The following is a 10072-nucleotide window of genomic DNA, read 5'->3' on the forward strand; positions in this document are numbered from 1 at the left end:
ATGATGTTATGAATGGCCAAAACATTTCTGGAATTCTTTGACACTTCCGAGTGTCATATCTTTAACCTTCTTCAAGAAGACCAAACCTATTACTTTATATATTTTATCATAGAGCAATGCCTGACTAACTTACTATTTCCAAAAATTAGATTTACCTACAAAAGATGAAAAATTGCTATTACTGAGGAATTTTTAAAAGTTGATTAGAGTCATTTTTTAAAAATCACTTAGCCTTTGAAAGTAGTTATAGAAGTTTAAAATAAATGTTCAGAAAAAACATCATAGTTAGAATAAATAGATGGCAACCTTTGTATGACTTAACATAATTATCTAACCTCTAAAATTATTCTTCCATATATAAAATGAAGATAACTTCTTACACGGTTATTATAGGAATAAAATGAGAAAGTAAATGATATCTCTGAAATACATATAAGTGTATTTCAGTGAATAAATATAAAATATTCCTAATCATGCCTTATAACTACAAATTAAGATGGACTCAAAACACAATATTAAACCCTCCTACAAAGGAATGTCTGTGGTTTCCTATCTTTGGACACGTAAGAATTGGAGGCAAAGAAATGTGGACTTGGAGAAGTCTGGAACCAGCTTGCTCCATGCAGGCTCAAGATCAACCATCCCACATAGAAAAAAGGAAAAAAAGGAAATATCAATGATGAGAGTGCCTCCTGCACACCCCTCACTGGGGATCAAGCTCCCCAACCCAGGCATATGCCCTGACTGGGAATCAAATGGTGACCTCCTGGTTCACAGGTCAATACAACCACTGAGGCTGGCTGGGCAGGTTGTCATTTTTTAATTTGAAAAGTTAAGAAAAAAGAGGTCAGTGCTCCTGACTAAATAGTCAGGAATTGCGTGTTTTAAAAATGCTTGTGGCACACCTGTTGAAAATCACTAGCATAGAACAAAGACCAAGTTTTTTTCATCTCCACATTCCAGGTATAAAAATGGGACTAGATCAGAAGACTCCAGTTCTAGTTGTGGCTCTGCCACTTGGTAGCAAATTATGTAAATTTAAATTCTCCCATCTTCACTTAGCCTGTTAAAATGGAGTTAATAATGTTAATTGATACCTATGCCATATGAAAAAAGAAAAAAACACACAAAAAGATCATGTTAAGACATTCATCCTAAAACTATATTCAGGCCTTTGACTTGAGGATTAAGTTTACATTTTTATTTTTCAGGAGGTTCAAGATGAAAATCAAAGATCCATTTAAAAATTACTTCTACATTCAATGAAGTTCTGTTTTTCAAGAAATAGTTCATGATTTGGAAAGTGAAACCTAACTCGCTTTCATGGAAAAGACAGGATGGAGGGAAATTCCGTAACTCAGAAGCCACAATCAATATAAATAAACTTTCAATTCTTTAACATGGGACTTCCCCAAGGAACAGAAGGCAGGTTTAGCTGAGTAAACAGTAATGTTATCCAATCAGAGTTAGAGAGGAAATGTGCCTTTACGAATAAATACTGCATCCTAGCCCAGTTGAGACATTCCTCAACTGCACAGACATTCTGAGCCTACTGCAGAGGAACCTCCAGTCACAGCACCATGAACCAAAGAGCTGTTCTCATTTTCTGCCTCATCCTTCTGACTCTGAGTGAAACTCAAGGTAAGGAACACCAAGGGATATTTAAAATAAAGTCAGAAATAGAACTAGGTGTAAATTCTACAAATATAGAAATAGTGTATTTGCAGTTTTACAGCCTGCCTATGAATGAAGGGTAAATGAACCGAGATTCCCTCTGGTCACAGAGTTAATAATCAGAGAAGCAAGTGGAATAAATGAAAGGAGGAGGAGGTGGGAGCAAAAGGGGAAGGAGAAAAGAAAGATAGAAAATGTGAAGGAGTGAGGAGAAAGAAAATGACACAGATACCCCCTTAGTTAGCTTAATTAATCATATGAACTATGCTCTATGATATGATCTTAAAATCAATAAGTTGCAATTACGTTCTTTCAGATAATTAACTAATTAATCATCCAGAGCTGTTTTATAATGGAATAACCCCTTCTCAGGTTGACTATGTGATGACAGGGGATTATAGTTTCTGCTAAGCACCACATCAGATGCCTAAGATGAAAGCTGTGCTAACCTCCCTGCTGTACCTGTCTCTTTTTCTGCAGGAATACCTCTCAATAGAACTACACGCTGTAGCTGCATCAAGATTAGTAATCAGCCTGTTAATCCAAGGTCCTTAGAAAAACTTGAAATGATCCCTGCAAGTCCATCTTGTCCACGTGTTGAGATCATGTGAGTAGAATATCCCTGATGATAATTTCCCTGGCTGTAATCACATAAAAATATTTATTGATCACAAAAGCAGTAAAGGGTTTGTGATGATTCTAACACTTCTATATAGCAAAGGGGAACATGTAGAGTGAAACTTAAATATCTTAAAAACTGTATATTCCATCTGTTTATTGGCCCAACATATTTTATATATTTTCACTCCTATTTACTTCCATAGTGCCACAATGAAAAAGAATGGGGAGAAAATATGTCTGAATCCAGAGTCTAAGATCATCAAGAATATACTGAAAGCAATTAACAAGAAAAGGTAGGTTTGTTGTTGCTTGCAGCATAACTGTCCTTTAAGAAATTTCAAATCCTGGGAAGTTAGAAATATTTGCATTGAGCTTTTCGGTGGGATCCTTGGCTTAAATGTGTGTTATCATCATGCCCTCTCCTCTACCTCCAGTTATTTATATATCAAGGTGCCATCTCTGTGGTATCAAAAGTTACCCTGACTACCTGTCTAAAAGTGTCAAGGCACTTCAACCTTGAGGCAAAGCTATAACTATCCAAGCAAAGCAGCCAAACTTCCCCTATGCCTTTCCTGGCCTTAAAAAGGAACACCTGAAATCCACAGTGATTGTGTAGCAGCAGGAAAGCTCACCACACACTTCACCTGAGGACTTGGGGTTATCTATGAAATCAGTAAGCTTCAAGTAGAACACAGATTGAAGCCAGAGTTAAGAGTGTCAAACTTACACCTTCTTTCTCTTCTTCCAGGTCTAAAAGATCTCAAACACAGAGAGAAGCGTAATCACTGAACTACCAATAAGGATGGACCATCAGTTCCTTACATGCAGTATACGTCAAGCCCAATTTGTCCCTGGATTGCAGTTCTCCTAAAAGGTGGCAAGCCAGTCACCAAATTAGCTGCTATTATTCCTGCAGGGGGGTGGACAGTTCATCATCCTGAGCTGTTCAGTAGTAACTCTGCGCGGTACTATATTATAAGCTATGCTTAGGTGCTACGTTCTTAGTGAATGTGCCAAATCCTAGCCCTGCTTTCTTCACCTTTCATACCTTTTAAATGTTATTAAGGGATCTTTCTGCCTCTGGGTTACCAAAGGTCTTAGAATCTCAAATAACTAAGAAGAATGCAATTGAAATGATAATTCAATATGCTTTTTAAAGAAAGATCTTCACTCCTTGGGCTTCTACTGCCATCCTTCAAAGGGGCTCAGATTCTTCTGGTGGTTGTATGCTCGCGTGTGTGTGTGTGTGTGTGTGTGTGTGTGTGTACATATATAACAAAATACATAGAAACTAGAAATGTCTGAAAATGTATGTGGAAACAGTATTATTTAATGAAAGACTATACAAAGTAGAATTCTTAGATGTATATGTTTCTTACATTGTTTTCAGTGTTTATAAAATAACTTGTATAAATTCTACACATGAATGAGCAAAGGAAGAAATTTTAAAATCTAGGTATTTTCTTTGCATATTATGTAAGACAAATATGCTGGTTGTTTTTCAAAATAAAAATGATGTGCTCTCTGAGAGACCAAAAAGTCAATAAACTAATTACAACTATGATGAAGTGTCTGGTGGGTCATTTGACTGGGACATTTATTTCATGAAATGCTGAAATTGGAGAATCCATAGCCTAGAGAAGTTGGGATGGGTAGAGGACAAATGAGTTTGAAAATTACCATATTCCTAAAAGAGAGAAAACATGGGCAACAGTGTGGTGACTGCGGGAGGGCAGGGATGGAAAAAGGCATACAGGGTATAAATGGTGATGGAAAAAATAAAATAATATTAAATTAAATTAATTTTTAAAATGAAATTACCATATTTCTAACTGTACTCTCCTGAAAGGCCCATCATACAAGGTTCCTTCAGAATTGATATGGCATAACTGACACGTCCTGAGCTTCAGACCTTTAAAGCCAACTTTCTATGAGACATCTCCACCAGGAGATCCCATAGGAACATCAAACTCCAAAATAAATTAAATTAATTCCCATCTCCCCAAGACCTATTTCCCCTCCTCTATTACAGTCCCTAGTTTACTAGCACCATCATCCGCTTAAAGCAGAGACTCCTTCTTTCCTCCCACCTCCCATATCTACTTAGTCACTAAGAAGATATTTAAAATTCATTTAATTGGCAAATTATTAGTATCAAGAATATATTTTAAAAGCCCTATGAATAAAAGAGAAAAAGATAGATAACATTTGAAAAATAAAAAACAGAAGTGAAACAGAAGGTTTGGGCTTCGATTCTGGTCAAGAGCACATGCCCAGGTTTTGGGCTCGATCCCCAGTAGGGAGAGTGCAGAAGGCAGCCACTCAATGATTCTCTCTCATCATTGATGTTTCTATCTCTCTCTCCCTCTCCCTTTCTCTCTGAAGTGAATAAAAAATATTTTTAAAAATTATGTCCAACCTCATTAATAATTAGAGACATGTCCATTCAAATCATTATGGGATACCATTTCATATCACCAGCCTGGCAAAATTTTTTAAGTTGAATAATACCAAGTGTTAAGAAGGACTCAGAGCAATGAGGAATGGCCTCCTACACACACATACACACACTATTGGTGAAAGAGAAAATAGCTATGACAACTTTGCAAAATAGTTTGGTATACCTTATAAAATTTCACATGTGTGCATGCTATGTCCTAGTTATTCTACTGCTATGTATCTACACAGATAAATTCTTGCACAGGACATATGTGAGAATGTTACAGCAGCACTGTTTTTAACAGAAAACTCTTGACACAAGCCAAATGCCATAAATAGAATGAATAAATAAATAAATGTTAATTCAATGGAATATTATGCAGCAGTGGAAATAAATGAAGTAAAACTGTACACCACATAGATGAATTTCAAAAATGATCTTGCACAAAACAAGCATGTCACAGAAAGGTACATGCAATATGACTCCATTTACTATAAAGTTTTAAAACAGACACACTTAACAAGGTAGTGTGGAGTTAAGACATATATGATGAAAACAAACAAAAAACAAAGGAATGATTTCCATAAAATTCAGGACGGCGATTACTTTAGGAGGCGATATGGTAATTCAATCAGGGAAGGGCACATAAGGGGCTTCTGGACTATGACAAAGTTCTATTATTGACCTAGGTAGTTGGTACATAAGAATTTGTTCTTTAATCTGTATCTACACATTTTAATTTTTTCTAACACAAAACTAAGAAACAAAAAACTCTTGAAGACACCAACTGTGAGGTGTCTTCATAAATATCAAGCAACTTCACATAGAAAACTGGAGGAATAGGACTATTACTGGAAGTGTAATGTATAACATGGTGACTACAGTTAATAATGCTATATTTAATATTTAAAAGTCCCTAAGACAGTAAATCTTATAAGTTCTCCTCACACTCTGGCTGGGTGGCTCAGTTGATTGAAGTATCGTGCTGTACACCAAAACTTTGCGGTTTTGATTCCTGGTCAGGATACATACCTATATTGTGAATTCAATTCCCAGACAGGGCATATATGGGAGGCAACTGATGAATGTTTCTCTCACATAGATATCCCCCCCATCTCGCTTCTTCTATCTCTAAAAATATCAATAAAAACATATCCTCGGGCCCAGTTGGTGTGGCTCAATGGTTGAACGTCAACATATGAATCAGAGATCACAGTTAGATTCCTGGTTGGGGTGCGTGCCGGGTTATAGACTCGATCCCCAGTAGAGGGTGTACAGGAGGCAGCTGATCAATGATTCTCTTTCATCATTGATGTTTTTATCTCTCTCTCCCTCTCCCTTCCTCTATGAAATCAATAAAAAATGTACATATTAAAAACATAGCCTTGGGTGAGGATTTTAAAAAAGTTCTCATCAGAAGGAGAAAACTTGTTACTATGCATGGTGACAGAGATTAATGAGTTATTGTGGTAATCATTCCACAATATATACAAATATTAAATCATTATGTTGTACACCTAAAACTAATACAATGTCATATATCAATTATATCTTAATGGGGGAAACTGGAAAAAATCTAATACAATATCAGAAGGAAAAAAAAGTGCAAAATAACATTCTGGTGTATGATAAACGAATACAGAATATGACTATTACTATGGAAGCCCTAACTGGATCACAGCAAAACTGTAAGTGACAGAATTTCTCTTTCCCATGTTCTCATTTTTTCTTCTTAACCTCCTAAATCAAAAGGTCACCTATCTTACTCTCAGTTGACTATCAACTAATTTTCAGGACAGTATTAACCAATAAAGATTTAAACAGTTCTGTGTTAAAAAATAGGGGCGTGGGTAGGGGCTGGGAGAAGGAAAGTAAAGGGGGGAGGGGAATGGGAGGTACCAGTAATACTATCAACAATAAGAATATATACATTTAAAAATAGGGCATTCATTTAACAAATATTTATTTATATTCCCTATATACCAGGTTATAAGAAATCGCTATATTGCAAGTTTATAATTTACCATTAATGGCAGAAATAAAGCTAAATAAATTTGAACTGAAAAATTCCAAATGTATAAAGAAAATAGAGAAAATCAGGAAAGCATTTCCTGGGAAAGTGATGGCAATTGGGAATTTGAAAGATGCACATCCTATATAAAACCCCAATATGCAAATTGACCTAATGGCAGAATGACCTGCAGAATGGCCAGTCACTATGATGAACACTGACCACCAGGGGGCAGACGCTCAACGCAGGAGCTGCCCCCAGAGGCCACCACCGGTGGCAATCAGGGGCAGGGCAGGCCAGTGTGCAGCGCCAGGCTGCCAACCAAGGCAGGTGACAGCGGGGGTCCCCCAATCGCCCTACCCACTGGTCACCCCACAGATTGGCCCTGATCGCTGGCCAGACCTAGGGGCCCTATCCTATATATTGTGAGCAGTCCCTTAGGTTTAAAAATTAAAACCTGGTAAGGCTACTCTTAACACTGAAGAAACACGATGATGCAGCGATGACAGGCATGGACTCTGGCTTGCACATTTTGTGGTCAGCCCTGATTCTGACACTTAAAATTGTGTGACAAAGCCAATTACTTAACTTCTCTCTGCTTCAGTTTTTCCACCCATAAGATGGGGAAAATGGTACTACTGCCTAAGAAGGATCATGTTATGTACTACTTCTTATAATCAGGGCAAAAAAAATGTAGCTATCCATACAAGATGCCTTTCACCTGTATGAAAAGTATGGTCACTGGTGAATGCAGCATCTCGGATTGCGAGAGGGATGTCCAAATGCCAATTTAGGTCTGACATCCCCCAAGGGGTCCCAGATTGCGAGAGGATGCAGGCCAGGCTGAGAGACTCCTCCATGCACTAATTTCATGCACTGGGCCTCTAGTGTATCTGATAAGTAGAAGGAGAAAAGTGAATTCAAGTGCAAAGACATAGGTGTGAGACAGCATGTTGTGTTCAACCTGGAAAAATGTAAGTATAAAGTTAGAGATATGAATATTGTGGGAAATAATGTTGGACACATAGGAATTAGATCATGAAAGCCTTTCTATGCTATGCTAAGGATGCTATCGCCACCATTATATAATTACTAGAGGCCCGGTGCACGACATTCGTGCACTGGAGGGACCCCCTCAGCCCGACCTGTACCCTCTCCAATCTGGGAACCCTCAAGGGAGCCCTCTCCAATCCGCGAGTTTCTGTCTTTGCAATCATATGAGCGAATTGTCTGAGACCCCCAACCCAGTCTGGTTTGTTGCTCACAGAATAATAGAGTCATTTTTTTTTTCTTTGCTTCATTGGTGGAGATTTCCTGGAAGTTTTAGGCAATCGTCCCTTTAATTTTTCCTAGACACTCTGATTTTACTTATGTCTCTCACCTTTGTTTTCCCTCCATCCCCCACCACAACAATAACTTGCTCCAGGCTCACTTTGCTCCAGTGTCTAAGAGAGCCGTCTGCCACTAGAACTATGATTCCCAGCATTGCTGGTGCTCCCCGCATTCTGGGCTTCTGCTTCTGGTCCTGGGGCTGCCATAAGAACTACTATTCCCAGAATTCCTGGTGCTCCCGCACTGCTGGGAGTGACCAAGAGAGCCACAGCTCCCCAAGCCTTCAGCTCTCCTGCTCTGCTCTCCACCCAGCGGCTTGGGGGAGAGTGACTGAGGGAGCCACATCCCCCCAAGCTGCCGGCTCGCCCACTCTTCTCTGCCTGGTGCCTCTGTATGCAAATTGACCCACCATCTTTGTCAGTTAATTTGCATACTCACGTCTGACTGGTTGGTGAAAGTAATGGAGGGACAGTCAATTTACATGTTTCCCTTTTATTATGAAGGATAAGCTATATACATGTTATAAAATATACATAAAAATAATGTAGAAGATTGGTAGACTATGCTATAGTAACAAAGCTCCCAAAAATATTAAAGATTTAACACAATAAAAGTTTACTTCTTTTTTAATGTGTTTTTATTGATTTCAGAGAGGAAGGGAGAGGGAGAGATAGAAACATCAATAATGAGAAAGAATCATTGATCAGCTGCCTCCTGCATGCCCCCTACTGGGGATCAAGCCTGCAACCCAGGCATGTGCCCTTGACTGGAATTGAACCTGAGACCTTTCAGTTTGCAGGCTGACGCTCTATCCACTGAGCCAAACCAGCTAGGACAAATAAGTTTACTTCTTGCTCACACAAAGTTTCATGTAAATTGGCTGGGCCTTTATGCTAACTCAGGAATACAGTCTCCCTCTACCTCAACTGAGGGCTGCCACATCAGGAATGAGAAGGGTGGAAGTGGCTCTTCAATGCTTCTGTCCACATTACCTGGTCCAGAACAAAGTATTGTCTTATTTCATAATAATGAAGGATAGACACTGTAAAGTGTATTTGTCTCTACCACAAGTAGAAAAATTATAAAATGGTATTTTAAAAAATTAAAATAAAGCCAGAAAACAAGGTTCATACAGAAATCTAGCTCAGAAAAAGAAGTCTAGGCAGATATTTAAAAAAATAAAAGATTATCTTCTTAGGGAAGTCAGATCAGAGGTGAAGAATTATTCCTTTTCTGGGCAGAAAGTTTACCATGTTCTATGTAAATAAAACTTGACGCCCACAGTGCTAAATAGAAACATCTACTGCTGTATGATTTGTTATAAATCTCAGGGGAATAATCTCTTTTCCTGGGGAAAGATATGGCCCACAATGATCAAAACGTTGCAACCTGACCTAAGAACTCTGGCCTACAAAGAATGGAAAGGGGGAAAAGATTATATTTCTGTCTTTAAATTTTCTCTGTCATGCCATATTTAGTTAACTAACTGTTCTACGTCTGGAGCTTGATAATTGACAGACAATATTCTCCCTCTCTTTAAGGGCTGGCCAAAAACCTCAATAGAGCTGTAAGAATATGACAATAACTACTCTGGTGATTCTCAACAAGTCATTAAAGTCCACTTGGGTCTTTGTGTCCTCATTTATAAACGAAAAGTAGAAATAACAACCTTCCAGAAATGTTGCTAAGATAAATAACTGTCAAGAGTTAGTTTTAAAAATATTTCTAATCCACTCATCTGCTGATGGGCATTTAGGCTGTTTTCAAATTTTAGCTATGGTAAATTGTGCTGCCATGAACATAGGGGTGCATATATCCATTCTGATGGGTGTTTCTAGTTTCTTGGGATATATTCCTAGAAGTGGGATCACTGGGTCAAATGGGAGTTCCATTTTTATTTTTTTGAGGAAACTCCATACTCTTTTCCACAGTGGCTGCACAGTGGCATTCCCACCAGCAGTGTATGAGGGTTCCCTTTTCTTGGCATCCTCGCA

The 10072-nt window shown here is 38.2% G+C and overlaps 1 protein-coding gene across 1 annotated transcript; it reads left to right on the plus strand.

The window, feature by feature from the left end:
* The first annotated feature begins 1510 nt into the window (after window positions 1-1510).
* Window positions 1511-3829, plus strand: CXCL10 (chemokine (C-X-C motif) ligand 10). Its single transcript, XM_006754553.2, has 4 exons — window positions 1511-1641; window positions 2155-2281; window positions 2499-2588; window positions 3044-3829. Exons 1-4 carry the CDS (start codon window positions 1581-1583, stop codon window positions 3075-3077), a joined length of 312 nt encoding a protein of 103 aa, XP_006754616.1. The 5' UTR covers window positions 1511-1580; the 3' UTR covers window positions 3078-3829.
* The last annotated feature ends 6243 nt before the right edge of the window (window positions 3830-10072 follow it).

The sequence above is a fragment of the Myotis davidii genome, unplaced genomic scaffold (assembly GCF_000327345.1).
Source record: "Myotis davidii unplaced genomic scaffold, ASM32734v1 scaffold892, whole genome shotgun sequence".
Lineage (NCBI taxonomy): Eukaryota > Metazoa > Chordata > Mammalia > Chiroptera > Vespertilionidae > Myotis > Myotis davidii.